This window comes from Haliotis cracherodii, unplaced genomic scaffold, assembly GCF_022045235.1.
Source record: "Haliotis cracherodii isolate W230 unplaced genomic scaffold, xgHalCrac1.p SCAF_16, whole genome shotgun sequence".
Taxonomy (NCBI): Eukaryota; Metazoa; Mollusca; class Gastropoda; order Lepetellida; family Haliotidae; genus Haliotis; species Haliotis cracherodii.
Window position 1 is genome coordinate 15,943,778 of NW_027266271.1, and position 18,639 is coordinate 15,962,416.

The 18,639-nt window shown below is 38.6% G+C and overlaps 1 protein-coding gene across 1 annotated transcript; it reads left to right on the forward strand.

The window, feature by feature from the left end:
* Positions 1 to 1,407: 1,407 nt before the first annotated feature.
* LOC139463412 (serine-rich adhesin for platelets-like) lies at positions 1,408 to 8,389 on the forward strand. Its single transcript, XM_071244670.1, has 5 exons — positions 1,408 to 1,441; positions 4,058 to 4,175; positions 5,039 to 5,236; positions 5,525 to 7,489; positions 8,088 to 8,389. The coding sequence occupies exons 1-5, from the start codon at positions 1,415 to 1,417 to the stop codon at positions 8,261 to 8,263; spliced, it is 2,484 nt and encodes an 827-aa protein (XP_071100771.1). The 5' UTR covers positions 1,408 to 1,414; the 3' UTR covers positions 8,264 to 8,389.
* Positions 8,390 to 18,639: the final 10,250 nt, after the last annotated feature.

Genomic DNA, 18,639 nt, shown 5'->3' on the forward strand with positions numbered 1-18,639 from the left:
TGTTATTCATCTGTGATTGGCTTATTGACTTTTTTGACGCATTTTACGATTATTTTAGTGTAATTACGTTCTTGCAAAACAAGCAGATGAAGAAGTTTAAACGATAAACGATTGTTAGATTATTTCGAAAACATGGTTTTATTCAAATGGTTTTACGTGTACTTTATATTACTAATAGGGATACAGATACAATAAAACAAAATAACACAATGTTTTAAGCCTACATCTTAAGTCTACATCTTAATATGCATGAAACTGGGGCCTACTCTGTTTTATACATGAAGATTTGTTCTAAGACATTAAGGGAATGCAAGTATACCGGTTTGACTATTTGAAATCTTTTATTTTACAAAAGGACAGTCCAATCCCGGTGTCATTTTGTGTTGAGAAACGTCAGGTGACGACTTAATGAAACCAAATTAGAAATGCACCACAGAGATTTGTACATTTTTCCGTTGACTGATCAAGGGACGCATGAATAGAAAATGATGCATGTATCTTCTCTGAAGGCGGTAATCTGTAATTGTTATGATATAATATAAATTCATAATGATTGTTTAATAAATAACAGCACATCCAAACACTGCATTTGTCAAATGGAAGTTAAGGAATATGATAATATGAATAATGCATTTATTGATTCTAATTCATAATAGTTGTCACTACTTTCAACCTGCAAACCTATGCAGCTTCATTGAAATTGAAAAAAGTGTTCATTTGTCAGAAATCATTATCATGTCCTGATAGCAATTATCATACATTACACCCAAATATTGTGATAAATGGTTTCACTAGAAGGTTAAGACATAAACAGTTATATGTATACCAACACAAGGAAGTAAAACAGTCTTCCTCTCTAATCATACTATCGTCATCGTGAAATATGTAATCAGGAAATTCTGAAATCACTGCAAGACCCGCCTGTTGATTAATTAAACAAAAAACATTGACATGCAGCGCCTAAACTTCCAGGGATACTTCAAAAGAATTCAAATCGTCGAAAATGCATCCTATGTCTACAAATATTAGATAAAAAAGCATAAAGTTCACTTTTTTCTTATTACATAAATTTACAAAGATTGTATGGTGTTGAACTATATCATGAAATCAAGGTCGTGCTCTGGCTGAACGATGGAAGCCGTAGGACATGCCTAGTGCTGGCTGGAAACAAAGCACGGCTCACAGGGCCCTGTTTACATAGACCTGTTTAGTCAGATGAAGAAACAAATAAAGCCTCAAACACTGGCTTCTAACGGACAGGGAACCGTCGTTTTTTTATAGGGATAGTGTAATTACCAGCGAGAAGCAGGTATAAAAGGGGCACGGCTTCAGTGGAAGTTACATTTCAGAGTGAGATCTTGGGATAGAGACATTAAGAGCTCTGCGAACTCACTTGACTCGAGGCTTTGGAAATATGGTATACCCTGCCGCTACTAGAAAGGTAGGAAACGTTTTATATGGACTTGGTCTACAAGACATTTCAGGTTTATTGTTCTTGGAACGTGGACTTCAGTTGTTTCAAAATAATTTTAGTTCTTTATTCTGTTGAGATTTTGATAAAATGTTAAACCCTAGTAAGGGAAATGAATGTTGTTATGAAATAATACAACATATTAATGTCATATCTAGTTTTGCTTATTTCACAGTATCGTTCATATTCTAGTCTGCTCTTTGCAGATTAAGACTGTAATTTAATCTGATCACATATTTTGCACAACTCTAAGAGTTTGAATGAGGCTGCCTGTCTAGTGTTAACTAGTGTAAAGGATTATAAACTGCATTCTATTTTATATATGATCCTACTTGTCTTTCATAAGTATTTCTTAGCTTTGGAATGAGTCTGCCTGCCTAGTGTTAACTAGCTTTGAGAGTTAAATACTGCACGCTTCCATATTTCATTATCCTGTTTGTTTTTCATAATTATTATGACTCCGACGGTTGCATCCATATTTAGAATTTCTGGTAATAACGGGCTCATGATTCAATTATAGATGATTGTTTATGGTACTTATATGATATATATTGACTTATATGATATATACTTCTGCAGGGATCCATATTGCATATATGGTTTGATATATACGCATATCAATACTGACTTTCGCACTTTAATGACATTAAGATCTGAAAATTAAGAAATTGCTATATCCAACATTGACGTATGGAATCCTTCACATGTTCCTATGCATAATTAGATGCTATTGTACTTTGATGCTATTGTATGCAACCAGGGAAGCATAAAATTTCATCGTATGATGATATTTAATAGTCTTGGAAATTACACCTCTGGATCGTTAAATGCAAAGTAACGCAGTGTCCGAAAAGTATTTTTATGAATAGTTGGGTCAAAATCTAGGACGTGGACCGAAGTACAGTTTGAGGCTGAATAGAAACCCATTAACTTAGATTTAGGTACTGTTTATATTCATTAAAGGACAAAATATTTCTATAACTCATCACTGATTCAGTTACAAATGTACAGACTTAGAGTTCGAGATTACAGTTGGAAGATTTTAAGAAATACGAGAGGTACACTATTTTAGAAATAGTTGATTTACGTTCGAAGCAGTTTCATGACAGGAAAAGGCCACATGAATAAGCATATTGGCCTCTTTGAAATGTCAGGACGCATTTGAAAACTATATGTTAAACGGTTACTTTCAATTACATGAAGAACGAAATGCATATGGGATAGCATATAGACGTCGATCAATCTAGGGCTGTGGACTATCACAGTTGTTTCAGTTTCAGTTAGCAGGCTGGACGGCATGATATCTTAACGTAGATTGAGCATGCAGTCAGTGAGTCAGAGCTGCCGTTTACCTCATTCTGCCATAAGAAACTGTTGCATGGATCTGCTTGTCTTACTCACTCAAAAGTTTAAAGTATTTATCAAAGAAATTTGTTTTTACTAACATTTCACGTGAGGACATATCAAGCATTGGCCAAATAACCTCAGTACCACAAGCGCTATTGTTTTGTCAATGTATAGTTGACTGGAACACAGATTAGAGAACAACAATATCGAAAAAATGCAACAGGGAATAGTTTGTAAAATTCAATTGTTTTTTGTGTGTATAAGCTGATTGAAACACAGCTAATATCTGCATATTTCCATATGTATATTTTCAAATAAAAGACACGAACAAGCAGTAATATTCTTATATAACTGACGTTTTGTCTGGCTCGGTACTTTCTAAATTCCTTGATATATACTTAGATCAGGTTTCATGTTAGTGCACCTCAGTTGATTTTCTCCTTTTATTGTATGAGAAGAACACTATTCGAGTTAATCACTGACCATTTTTAACATTTCTTAACATTCAGATGAAATGAGCAAATACTCTGAACTGCGAAAGACGGGGTTAAGTCATTCAACATAGCACGATAAACTTTAAACTGTGGACTTGTGTGTATGTGAAAGTGGGACTGCGTATTTGAACCTTAAACATATATTTATCTTTAAATTCTGTAACAAGCGGTCAAAGAATGCAAGCTATTCTGAAGTTAAAAACCTATACTCTTAGACAGACTCATTTATTGTCGAGAAGTCGTCTTTTGGTCGGTCTTGGGAAAGATGGTAATCCTTCTAGACTAGAAAACCGATGTGATCCTCTGGTTTCAAAAAAGCCACTGAGCGATGAGTGTAAGCCTGGAACGTACAGGTTAACATACGTTACGGAACTTTTATCCATCCTGGCTTTCGAACTACACCTAGGGCAGGAGAAACCCAGAAGTAAATATGTTCGCTTGTAAACTTGTTTACTAATTAATTAAAACCTGATAGCACAACAAGGCCGTAGGCGGGGGCCTATATTTCAACATCCAATGTGGCTGACATCGCATGGCGTGTCAATAACGCGTCAAACAAGTTGTGTTTGACCAACATATTTGACAGCTGAAGCAGGAAAGTATTGCCCAGTTTCGTTCCGAAGGCAGCTGCAGCCAATACGAGGCTTGCAAAAAAACAAACGTTTGTTTAGCTAGGCAAACCTGTACTTCCTTGATGGTTAAAACGTTTTCAGTTCATTTCATCTTACACTGTCTTGCTTTGAAGATGTTGCTGGCTACGCTGCTGATGGTGCTGTTGGCACATCATGTCACCTCTAAACCCCTTGATGTGTCAGCGAGAATTACCACGCTGCTCAACGAGAACATTTCCAATTCCTTACAAGGTAAGACACACTAACTGGTTATATCATTCAGCCTTACTTTTATGATCATGACTTAGAAGTATTGAGATGTTTGTAATTAACTTAGAATAATTTTTATGCATTTAACTCTACCCGAATTAGGAATATGGTGATCTTTTTCTGTAATGGTGATTGACCATATTGGTTTTGGTATAAATTCGTCCTCCAATAATTATAATGTTGCTGTAGTGTTATGTTTATATGGTGATAGCAATGCGTATCCCAGGCATGACAGAAAACCTGTGATCGTAGGTTCAGATCCCATATTCGCTATGATTAAATTTCGTGTGATAAACAGCTCAGGCCTGCAACACTTCTGGGCTTTCTCCAACATGCAACTGAAAGCAGTGACATAACTGTTAAATCAATCTCACCCCCTCTTTCACTTTGAGCATTGAAATCGAACCCACGACGAAGAGTAAACTTCTTTCAGTTAGCAAAGGAAAACAATTTTAAACACTCTTCATTCAATGATTTTCCATTCTTGATGTTCTTAAACGCTTCTTATTTATTGAAACCTCTTCCGGGGAAGAATGCATCCCCTGTATATCATGCTCGTACGCGTGGCAAGCGTCGACTAATGGATAGCGGGTGGTTACAATGCATGGTCTGGCTGAGTGTGCACTACGTGTTTCGAGCGCATGGATTGTCATCTGGCCTGCCTGGCCAAGACTAAAATATTTACAAGATGCCGTATTATAGCTCGAATATTGCTGACTGTGGTGTAAAACAACATATACTCACTATTCCACGACCTTCAACTCTCTTTATTTAGTGATGTTAAATTCTCTATTCCTCTCCTAATCTAATTATCTCTATAACTGTTGGTTCATATGATTCTACAGAAAAAGCAGAGGCTATCGACACTATCCTGAAACTCCTTGCTGAAATTGACCTTCCCGCTATCTGTGAAGCCGTTATGGGAGAGAGAAATGGCGACGTTACCCAGATGGACAACATCATTGCCCAAGCCGCCAAGGAACAAGGCTTCCCTCACATGATGACCACTAAACTACAAAACGCTGATGCCATCCCATTCCCTGGTAATTATAGGAGATTATTCCACCGATAGATAAGATAGTTACTATTATGATTAAAACAATTTCTCTCTCTTCGTATGCCAAGTATATATTCTCTTTCCAATTTGAGCTTAACTTGAAATGTCTTCAATCTTCTGTTGTAAGTTGAAAGTAATATCTTTGTGTTTGTGTCACTGGACATGTTCCTCTGGAGAACATCAAATGTGCTCATAGGGTCGCTCTTAGAGAACTATTAATAGGTCGAAAGTCAACCAAAGCAAAAAATCGAATTATCGTAATTATGTGTTGCAGTTAATTTCCCCATGAAGTCCGAGGACATCCTCCCCGCTGACTTTCCTCTCAAGTCAAAAGATATTCTCAAGCCTGTGAAAGAACAAGCAGCTACAAGCGCCTTCACTGAACCCACCTCAACAGAATCCCCATCCATATCGAGTGACCCATCAACCCATGTGATAATCCAGAGTGTTCAGTCCCTGAAGCCTAACGTCTCTCTCTCTGCTGAAGCTAGACGGATGAACAGCCAGGAGATTAAAAGAGTCGAAAGACCAGAACTTGTTGGATTCAAACTTGCCCCATCTGAGCATTACAGGAAGGAACTGAAAGGCGAAACTGAAAAAACTGAAGGAAAAGTCTCAGGTACGATGGAAACTGTTCAGTCAATTGTTGAAGGGTCAACATACATGACTATGGCAGATGAGGCTGTCACTACTGAACCCACTCCAGATGACGTAGATATGAACACTACTGATGCCACTGAAATGAATACCACAACAGCCACATGGGCGCCATCCACATCTACTCCTACATCTACAGAGGCATCAACCCCTGCTGCAACTTCAATCAAATCTGATGTTTCAACTTCATCCGTCTTTTCAACGTTTTCTACTGCTGAAATAGAAACCACCACATCCAACGAGATTATTGAAGATGTAGTGAATGATACCATTTCCAATATATCCTCGGTAGAGACAGCAGCTGCATCACGGAACGTTTCTCTACCAGAATCCAGTGCTGAGGAGGTCACCAATGAAACCCAAGTCATGAATGCTACAGCCACAAGTGAATTCAACATCACTAATGAACTCGAAACAACCTCAGATAACATCACTGCATACCAGCCATTAAATGCCACAGCTGCTGACGAGATACTGTCAGATAATTCTTCTTCATCTTTAAATGAATCTGCTTCCTCATATGAACAGACAACCGAGAAAAGCCCCAATACCACCATCGCTGTCAATACAACTGAAGAAAAAGCAGAGGAACAGCAGACGACAACAGCAGTGACAACAGAGACAACATCAAACATGACTGAAAGCAACGAAACCAATGCCACTACGACAACAACAACAACTGAGGCTACAACTATCGTCACTAATGTTACTTATGACGCTCGTAATACAACCGATGCTTTCACAGTATTGGAAACTTCAGAAAATATCACAGAGACTGATTCCGATGCCCAGGCGATTCCAGCTGAACTGCCAAATACAGAACCAACCAGTACCCTTGACTATTTCTGGACTCCGGGAAAGACCATCCCGATGACTGACAGCCTGTATGAATATGATGACTCAACTGATGACGCCTCGTCTTTCCACGTGAGCACATCCTCAGATTATGTTCAAGAAGAAGCTGCTGACAACACCAACACGACAGTGAACAAGACGTTCGACATTACAATGGAAACAACACCCGAGGTCTCCACTGAAGCCTACCCAGCAACACCTTCAGAATACGACTACGTTTACAACCTTGAAGATCTGACCGGCACCAACAAACACGATTCTGCCTATAATAGATACGAAGACGCAGATCAGTACGGTGCATATGATGCCAACAACGTCGATTATGCTACCGGGGAAATGACAGATTATGGAATGGATTCTCTGAAGACAAACCCAAGATTCCTTGCCGGGGATCATTTCAACGACGCAAGTAAACACCAGGGGCATAACATGCTCGCCAGTGCTGACAGCCCAGCCAATACCGCCGCTACACAAGACTTTATGTTGTCGGCACAGCCAGGATATTACAATTCACTTGCTGACCAGACATCATGGTCAGACAACAAGTTTCAACACAACTCTGTAGATGCTAAAGACTTTGACAAGAGTTTCACTGCTGCTGATAGGAAAACAGTTGCTGTCCCAAGCCTTACCGACGGTCCAAATAGTCTGGCTGCATCCGTCGGTGTCAGACAAAAGACTGTTTGGTCCGAGCCGACTCTACCACAGATATTCTACCAATCAAATGGTAAGCTGCGATCATTTCGCTCTGTATCAGCTTGCTGTGGCGTTGCTGTAAATAATTTCTTAAAAAGCATTAATAATCAAGGACAAGTGTGAAAACTACTCGAGGGTGAGATGTAATTATAACTCGATGACGTAATGTAATTATATAGATATTTTTTAGCTATTAGTACATAATTAATTATGAATAAAAATGAATCAGGAATATTGTTGTCAATGATGCAGCACGTAATCTACTAGGCTTGATGCTTGACGAAAACTACGGAAACACATCAATGCTTTTGTTATGCTTAATGCCTGTTTTATTTTCATGTAGACATGTATGGAGGTAAGTGAGTTATGTGCATTTTAACCTGATGTAGTTGTTGTCAGTCGTCACATATAATTCAAACTGTAAATGCAGCTGAACAAAAGTTTTGATTCTGATTTTTAAACGTTTTGTTAAGTGAACATGAATTTAAACTTAAATCACAACAATGTTCTGTCCTTATCCATTATGCAATTGAAAGATAATATTAAATGCAATATTTTAAAAACTAGTTATCGAGCGTTCGTTAACATGCGGTCCAGAAATGACGTCGTTATTTAATATTTTCTTACAGGATACGCATGCCCCGGATTGTTTGGCTACTATGCAGATGCTGATGACTGTCAAGCGTTCTTCATCTGCAGTTGGGGAGTACCCTACAGGTTCCTCTGTCCGAAAGCCACTCTGTGGAACTCTATTGAGAGTGTCTGTGATTGGAGCAATAACGTCAATTGCAGCAGAAAGAAATAAGCAGTGAAACAGAAATTGTTATTAACCGAGAACTTCTATTCTTAACAAAGTATTATATCGAAAAGACGATGTCTCAGGACGAAGAGTAGTCTCCCCTTCGTGACTTCCCTGCACACCGGGAACATTCAAGTCGATGAAGCTTTCGTGCCACGTCTATCTGAACAGAGAAATTTGTGGGAGTGATTAATGTCACATGAGAATGCAGTGTTTATACACTCTGATCTGATATAGCGATGGTTACATAAGGAGATAATAATTCTTAATAGTACTACAGTAACCTAAAGCACTTTCCCTTAAAAGGTGTTTCGTACGTTTCGATATGAGTTTGTAAGATATTTTCTCCCGACCTATGTTATTTATACACTTCCAAAAAAGTAATAAGGGTTATTTATGCAATAGAGACAAACTCGTTGGTTCAGTACAAGAAAGTACATGTTTTAGTTTAAATATAGCAGGGTGATTCGAAGATTTCTCTCTGAAATGGGGGCGATGGGGTAACCTTGTGGTTAAAGCGTTCGCTCGTGACGCCGAAGACCCGGGTTCGACAACAATGTGTGAAGCCCATTTCTGGCGTTCCCCCCACCGTGATATTGCTGGAATATTGCTAAAAGCGGCGTAAAAATTCTCTCACTCACTCTCTGAAATAACCATTGAAGAATCTTTGCCGTCTCATAGTTCATTCTGAAATAGTTCAATATCTATGTCGGCGTTGTTTTATGTTTGTATGTTATTATATGTTCATTGAATTTGAAATATTTATGTACAGAGAGAGAATATTATGAAAGTGTACATAGCCCTCGTTTTATACATTTATAAATATTTTTATACCGATTTGAATACTGTAACATTTGCTTTGTATATGTGCAAATTTTGCTCAAATAAATGTAAATGTGATTTAAATATTTCTTGTTACGTTTGACTTCACCTTATTAAAATAAGCATTTCAGTTTTGACAAATTCTTGGCATCACATGACGTCATGTATAATACAGTGATGTCACTTTTAAATACAGCGTCAGCAAACAATAGATGATGGCATCTTCTCTGCAAAGCAAATACTCCATCGCATGTAAATGAAATTTAGTATTTCCAATCATGTGTCCTCCATGACGTCAAACAATTTAACATTTATCCGGTAAGAACGTAGTCCTTCTTATGGAACATTCGCAGTTTGATGAGTACATTCCTGAAATGGTCACCTGTACATATATCTATTACAATGGACATCTTATGTAGTAAATAACGTCAACGCCAGAGAATAATCAGTCACGATAATCTGCTGAAACTGATTCCATTTGGCGTAATAGGCAAAATAGAGGTGAAAAGTATATTAATGGATCACCCAAAATCAGTGATGACTCCTGGTGTTCGCGAAAGAGGGAAAAACGTCCCTGCTCTACCGGCACACCACATTATATTCATAAAAGTGTAAGTTTTTTTCATAACGTTGCCCAGCAGTACTCCTGCCACACAACGACAGCCTGTAAATAATCGAGTCTTGACAACCCAGTGACACGATAGCGCATTTATTGAGATCTTGCCAAACATATTCTACGAAACCTACACATACATTGCATCCTTCAAACACATATACACGTCCAAGCTAAACTACGGGAACGATTTTTGTTTTGTGCTAATTATTCCTAAATATACTATTCTGTAGTTTTACAACACGTTCACCACATATCCACGAATACAACACGCATTGGTAGATTGATTTGTACTTGTAACAGGCAATATCCCTCCAAATCATTTAACAACAATAAACAAAGAGCTGTCGGTGTAAATCGTTTTCACGATTTGGTTTTGGAAATTGAGTTATTGTTTTGCGTCACCACTAGGACCTCAGCAGGCTAGGCACCTCGTCCTTAGTGTGATAGTTCATCATGTAATAAGAAGGATGCTCAGAATAAGCACGTGTAACAGTGTCAATCAATTTGGAAACACGCTGTATTCACTGGCTTGCGTGAACTTGAGATGAACTTACATGGAATAACGGATCATATAAAAAGAAAATCGTCGATCCCTTATTGAGTGTCGGTGGTATATATGAAACTTCATGAACATAATTACAAATGAAACTATCTTAATATTGAACAGCAGTCTTCTTGTGCTGACATGAAGTATGATGATCTACTCCCAAATACACGTGAGCAAATTCGAGCTTTCGTGAACACTTTGTTTATTCGTTGACACAGAATATCTTATTTAATATAGTATTTAATGTGTCGTATTTCTGGGGTTCTTCATATTTGTAAGCTATTCTGTATACATTCTAAGGCTAGGAGACTTAAAAAGATCAATTGGAAGACCTTCTTCTCCAATATGACATGATAATATTTGTCAGTCAATGAAATGTCACTGAAGTCCCCCGAATGACACAGATGACACAAGGGCCATTGATGTCGTGAATCACACATTATATAAATGTTGACTCGGGCTTTGCTCGATGAAATAAACATCATTTTTGTCAAAGTGCATGAACTATCATATTGACGTTAACAACTCAGGAAAACTTGTTTTAAAATTTGTTTTTAACTAACCCACCTAATATATACTTATGGCTCCTTTAGGATCTGTTGGTGACCAAACAAACAACTGGAGACCTTCACCTGAAGTTTCCCATGTCTAATTGACCAGTAAATTTCACCAACTTTTGATGTTTTCTCTGTAACCATATCACCACTTAAAATCATAAATAGGTGCAGGACAAGCAACAAGACACCATCGTTATCAAATTTTACAAAGGAAGTAATGTACAATTGCAGTTAATGTTCCACGTGTAACACATGTGAGATCCAGCACATCGAATGTATGAAGAGAGCCGTTAAAAACACAGTGAGCACTTTTTTAACTTATTGTCATAAACCAGAATTCTAAAATTAAAATGAAAACAAAGAAATTTATGCTGTTCAATATATATTATAGTTGATGATTGGGAGTTATAATCATTATAATTCTGTATTCGCGAGTATTCACAAACACAGGCTTGCAATTAATCAAATAAAAAAACAATTGCACAGGTGATACTTTAAGTAATAGTTTTTAACGATTCATTGCGGCTTTAAAGGAATTCTATTCTACACTTTTAATTTTCCCGAACTCTAATTAAAATATAGCTTTTAATACATACGCCCCAAAGAGTGCAACAGACACACAAATAATGAAAAACATGCTTGATTAAAAGAGCCGGTTAGCCCAAAATATCACCATCTTAATGCATGTTCTGCAATCAAAGGGTCTCATTTAGAGAAGGAAATCAATGTTAAACAAACGAAAAGTTAAGATTAAGTGTTTATATTTTGTCGAAATAGCCTGTTATTCAACCTGCTGTTGACAAAAGGTGTACCCCGATACTGCTTTGAATACAGGTGTCGCCAGAGGAATATTGACTCCTTGAACGGTTCTTTCATCCAAATGCCTGTCATTGCTTCGTGTGCACGTTGCGGCGTTGCAATCCACTGTTGTCGAAACGACGACAGATGCAAATATTGTGGAGAATCACCCGACGCAGTTTACAGTTAATGCGCTGTCATACTTCTGAAACCTTTCTCAAATGTTAAATATTATGTTTAGCTATTTTTGTTATTTTCGCTTTAGCACGTTTGCGACATGAAAAAAATAATATGAAAAGAATTTGAATGTTTTCGTGATAGATTCGGGGGTCTCCAGGCACAGGGCGAGGCTCTGTTGTAATACATAAACATTATAACAAGCTGTATGTATGTATGTGTGTTTGAGGGAGTGAGTGAGTGTTTGAGTGAGTGAGTGAGTGAGTGTGTGTGTGTGTGTGTGTGTGTGTGTGTGTGTGTGTGTGTGTGTGGCAAGTGAATCTATGACTATTGACAGAGTCAAGAAAAAACATATAAATACTTGTAATATTAACCGTCCTATCTTGATTGTCAACTGCATGTTTCATTCAGTGTGATATATCAAAGCATCGATTTGGGATGAGTATAAAAATATGTGATATCCAACCTCAAAACAGTTCAAAGAAAAGTATTAGTGTTTGAATCAGGAAGATAATGCGTATTTGACCCGGCACCTACCTGCAGATGGCTCAGTATTATACAGACACACATGAACAATTCCTTCATTCAATTGCTTTAATTTTGTACACATAAATTCCCACTGTTAATTCTTTCTCATTGACACAACATAGAACATTGCTTTAAATTATCGATTGCCAGGTCGAATGTCCATTGCTAATCACCTAGCAGCGCCATGTTGGGGTACCGCAGAGACAAATATATTTATATTGTATTACTGTAACAATATGGGAAGTTGACATCTGTACCAAGGCGTGTTCAATCAAGGAAATTGAAAAAACCCACCACCAACATTGTACTTTTTGGGGTAAATTTCAGTTGTCATGAGTGTCAATTTCTGTTTATAGGAAGACCAGACTTATAATTCAATGTCATAAACATATCATATATGGAATTATGTTCTGTATATGGACATTGACACCTAAGTGGTAACAACAGTATTAACTACAGTATAAGGACCTCATATATGTCAAGGATACAGTGAAGCCCTGTTAATTCGTACGCTACTGTTCCAAGTCAAATCTCACAGATTAATAAGTTTCCTGATAACCGCATCATTGCGATTTAACAAAAATTGTCCTTAAATTACATATAGACATTCATAACGGTGAACGGCGTTACCAGATCAATGGGGTCTGGGACAAAGAGGTTCACTGCATCTGCTCTGAGGTCCCGTTACTCAAAACAATCAGGAGTCGGTGTCAGGAGTGCACAAATCTGACTCACAGTCTCAAACCATATCATTTTACCTTTTGCCCAGCCCTTACTGTAATCTTATAGCCCTGAATGAAGCAAGTTTAGATTTACAAAAGATTCTGAACTCCCATCTCGGTGGGGTTCCTTTTCAATAAAAAAAGCAACTCTGATGCCCTCGGCAGTGAACTGGACCATCAAGAAAACCCTCACTTCCCTCAATAGCTACCCGGCCCACCTAGTCTCCAAAACCACCCGCAAGTCCCTCAAGAACACCGAACCTAGATCCAAACCTGCCCCATCGAATCACTATATCCATGTCCTTGCCACTCATCAAATGTTCACTTGAACAAACACTGGGACACATTATTGTAAAAATGTTGTGTGAAGCTTTATAAACTAGTGTCCAAAAGAAACGATACCACTTGTTTGCAACGACATAAAAGAAAAACTAAACAATGCAGAAGTTTAGGATTGGTGTTATGCTTTTGAGAATTCCTTTCACAACATCTGTACAAAAATTTCATTTCAATAAAATCTGTACAACCAATATGACAAGCCTTTAAAGATGGGTGGGGTCGAAAAATGAACATTTCGTTAGAGCACTGATCACAGAAACAACGGGAAATGTCACACCACACGTCTCAAAGTCAAGTCAGTAGCGGGTATGTCCACCGTGAGCATCAATACAAGCCAGAACACGCCTACGGACTGATGACGTCAAACGTCTGATGACGTTGGGAGTGATGCGTTGCCATTCCTCGAGGAGACATCGTTCCAAGTCCTGGACGTTGACTGGAGGCACACGGCGACGTCGGATTTGCCGATCGAGGTGGTCCCATAAGTGCTCGATGGGATTCATGTCCGGTGAACATGCGGGCCATGGCAAAACCTGTACGTTGGCGTTGGCAAGGAAGTTCTGTGTCAATCTTGCTGTGTGTGGCCTTGCATTGTCATGTTGGAAAAGGAGTCCACGAGGCTGTTGCTGAATAAAGGGCACCACAACAGGCCGTAAGATGTCATCAAGATAACGCTGTGCATTCAGGTTTCCACGAATTACGACAAGCATCGTTTTGACGTCACCACATATGCCACCCCAAACCATTAACCCTCCACCTCCAAACGGCCGGACCTGTTGGATACAGTTAGGCGCCAAACGTTCGCCAAATCGTCGGTATAAAAGCTGCCGTCCATCGTTTCTGAAGATGAGGAATCTGCTCTCATCGGAGAACATAATTATAACACGTGCCCAGTCCCGCCGTTGCCAACGTCGAACTCGCCTGGCCCTGATCAGTCTGTTGTTCCGGTGTCGAGGCGTCAGGAGCGGTCCGCGGTAGGGATGACGTGGCCGGATACCATACTGCCGTAGTCTCCTGTAGACGGTCTGTCGACTGATCCTGTGTCTCAGTGCTGTAGCCTCCGTGGACGTCGCTGTTACGGTGCGGTTCCTCAGGTGTAATACCCGGATGTAACGATCTTCACGGGGCGTGGTTACACGTGGTCTTCCACTCCTGGGCCTATCTGACGTCTGACCTGTCTGACGTAACCGCTGCATCAACCTGGTGATAGTGATGCGTGCGCAGCCCAACCTTCTGGCGACGTCGACGTGTGACGCTCCTTGTTGGACCATTCCAACGGCTCTCTCTCTCTCGATGGCAGTCAAACGTGGCATAACTTGTGTTCTTTTTGTTGCTGTGATATCAACGTGTCTGATCAGCCGTTTTATACAGTTTTTATGCACGTGCAGAACACATGCTAGAGAGGGAAATGTCACTTTCACGAAATTTACGTTTTTTCCCGGAAGTGATCACGTGTTCCCGGTATTTTCTATCGACTATGCTGTGTTTGGGATGTGCAATACGAATTGGCATGTTTTCATACTAGACAATTCACTTAGTAAAAAACAATTTTGAAAATAAGTTGGTATCGTTTCTTTTGGACACTAGTTTACATGTTTATTCGTGATTGTAGACTAATGGGTAAATCATTAGCACAGTACAGTGAATCTGGAAAACTCCAGACAGTTACTATATCAGAGAAATTCTTGTCAAGCACATATACAAATAATGAGTGAATAAGTGAGTATGGTTCTACCCTGCTTTTAGCAATATTCCAGCAATATCACAGCGGCGGACACCAGAAATGGGCTCCACACATACTACCTATAAGGGTAACCGAACCCGGTCCTCTGCGTGACAATCGAACGCTTTAACCACGAAGCTACCTCACCGCCAGCATTGCGAATAACATAAGTGCGTACATTTGATTCTGTTATTTGGGAAATGTGTTACTGGTATTATCAGGGCGGTTTCTATTCTTGGAACGTCAACGGGGTTCAGTGTATGTGATTTTGTTACGACACCATACGCTCAATCTATTTTACTGGCAAAAGCAATATGGACTGTGATTTTTAAGCGATAGGTATGCTAACAATACAAAAGGAAGACAATCTTAATCGTGTTAATACAGACATGTAAAACATTGGAAAATAGTTAAATGGGGATTTTACGGATTTTCAAATAAAGTATCAGAAGTACCGCAATGACGATTTGGCTGTTGCCCTGAAGGCATTTTATGGCCGTTCACTGTCTCCAGGACGAACATCATCATCCGACTTGAACAGCCAACATCTGACAGAAGCACCAGTAAAATCCCTTACACCCTTTGGTTTAATTTCTGATTCTTCAGAGCATCAGAGAATATGAATGACATCGGTAAGTACACAAGCCACATCCGAATTGCATGATGTCCATGTATATTAGGATCAATGTCGGGTAATAGAACTTGCCCTTGTACGACAAATACAAAAATGGTATGCTGGTAGAAAATGTGTCGTGAAATAGTCTACACCCCTTGGGGGCGCTTGCACTAAGCAGGGTCTGGTGGCCTTCATTTTGTTGCCAGATTCCATATTTTACACACAGATTTAGGGGACGCTTTAGAGACGTTATATTGCAAAAACCCTCATCAGGATTTGGTGAACTTGAGTTGTACTGTGTACGCATGTACATGTCAAGTGAGAAATTCGGTTTAAAATGTACCTCGATACCCTATGTTTATCGCTAAATGGAACTAAACGTGGGTCATAACGGGCACTGGGTAACGATAGCTACTATCAAGGCACATACAGTTTGTATGTAAAGAAATGCGATAAAACCCCTTCCATATGACACCAGGTGTTCGCGAAAAGGTGACCTTAGGACCTCTTGCCCAAAGGTGGCACCTTTACAAACACATGCAAGGCATGTCAAGTGTTCACCTGAAACAAAACCACGGGAACATATGGTACACGTCAAATGAAGGAATAGCATCAGGTATAATGGTTGCGGCTGATGCGTCAGATTTTGAAATGTCCTCCACACGTGTACGATAAAACTTTCTGAAAGCTTTACTAACATTTGATTCATTTGCTCACTCACAACATTGTGTGACCTCACAACAATAGGAATAGGACAAATATTTAAAGCAGCTTCAAATCGATCGATCGTACTTTAAGAAATAGTACGAATGAACGCATTCTATTGTGTTGTGAGAAGCAATTAGTATGTTTTGCTCGCTATCTGTATCAACTGGATATCGGCATCGGCATTTGATCTCAATATGATCACGACAATAGGAAGCATCCGACACTAACATGAAGACTAATATCAATGGTTGTAATTCCGACTTATCAATGGTTGGACAACTGCATGTTCAGGTTTAGGTGAGTTCAGGGTTTGTAGTTGGTATAATGTTTTTATCTACACTAAAACATTACACATCACGGCTACCTAGTGACTGGCAGATACCGAATTTGTCCTGAGGTACATTTTCTTCTTCTTTTGAAATATTCTTTTAAACACGCATATTGATATGATGGCTAAACCATTCAACATAAAACATGGAAAGGAATGACATGAATCTGGCTGAAATATGTTGTAATAAACATAAAAAAATGTATGAACATGACTGAAATATGCTGCATTAAACATGGACAATATTGTATAAATTCCATCAAGACGTGCTTCATTACACATTAACATGGTATGAATTTGACTAAAACATGCTGCACTAAAAGTGAAAAATGAAACATGGGGCGTTAAACATGAAACATGGTATGAATTTGACCGAAATATGATGCGTTAAACATGAAACATGGTATGAAATTGACTAAAACATGCTTCGTTGAACATGAAACATGGTATGAATTTGACTGACATATGCTGCATTACACATGAAAAAGGTATGAATTTGACTAACATATGCTGCACTAAACGTGAAAATGGTGTGAATTTTATTACACTGGCAGTGTCATACTTTTGATTGTGTGTATGCCTTCATTTTAGCATAAAACCTGTATTTCCACGTCATTAAATGTTTCATCGATTACTTCAAAAGCAACTATCGCAATATATCAAACTACATGTTTATCGGGTTTATCAGAAAATGTGGCCATTGCGGTGCACAGAACCACCCAATGCACATACACTAACGATTCAGGATAAGTCAAACATTTCGCACTACACGCCACTTCCTCCCTGACACATTTATTGCAAGAAGGTAAACGTCACGAACATTATAGAACGCATAAAGTATCTACACCCCTTGCCAATAGGTACACCCTTCATAGCTTTTCCCTATAAATATCATCATGTTCAAATAATTTCAAACACGTACCACACGCTATAAAACAGTTTGTCCAGGTCGAGCACTACTGACCCATGCTTTAATCAATATATGTGCCCAGCGTATCCCCAGAAGGATTATAGCCTCCATTCGAGGTATGCGGAGACATCCAACAGAGGAAGTGAAGACGATACACCCAATCAATACATTCGTACAAGCATTCCTCATATACTGCAAAGACAAAATGGACAGTATGTTACCTTTCTTTCTTTTGTTTAAAATTTTATGATTACATAAGATATTTTATTTGAATATTGTATTTAGATTTGTAAAATCGTGTTTTATTGTCATATTTCATTCTTTCCTTCTTTATGCATTCATTAAATTGTCACAACAGCTTTGCATTTTACACTCAAAGGAATCTGTTTCGGCAGATAATCCAGTCTGATTATTCTCTCGCGTTGACATTTCATATTTACGCTCTTACAAAACATTCTTGTTTGAATTTTAATATTTATTGAATGTTTTCTTTTTTCGGTGGATTATGTGGTTTCACAGAGTAATTAAGACAAATCCGTTTACTTCCTACATGTTTTTGATTACACAATTTAAGCAGTGTTTTCATAAACAGTTGTTATTAAATTGTAAATTTGCTTAGCGGATTAGGGCTTATCGACGAAGTTCTGTAAGCTGTTAATCCGACATGAAAGTAGAAGGTGGTTATAAATTCCTTGTTAAATATTTGTAGACGTTTAGAAAAGCGGAACTGTCTATGAACAATATGCGGAACTTGTTTTAGTTTTTATGCTGAACTTAATATGTTTTTTCGCATGACAAACACACTTGTAACTTGTGAAGGCCGTTGTTTGTCAGTTCCCATTTGTTAAATGAAAACACCAAGAATGTATCAAAGGAACAACGTTAGGACTGTTGGACATATCGTCGCTTTTTCATGTGTATGTGATCAACTGCTGCTAATAACTAACATGTGTGAGCGAGTTATATCAGCATGAGTTTGTCACTGGGGTAT

Coding starts and splice junctions, on each gene's coding strand:
- LOC139463412 (XM_071244670.1), top strand. CDS start 1,415: ATGGTATACCCTGCCGCTACTAGAAAG. Junction 4,176..5,038: donor CATTTCCAATTCCTTACAAG/GTAAGACACACT, acceptor ATGATTCTACAG/AAAAAGCAGAGGCTATCGAC. Junction 5,237..5,524: donor TGATGCCATCCCATTCCCTG/GTAATTATAGGA, acceptor TATGTGTTGCAG/TTAATTTCCCCATGAAGTCC.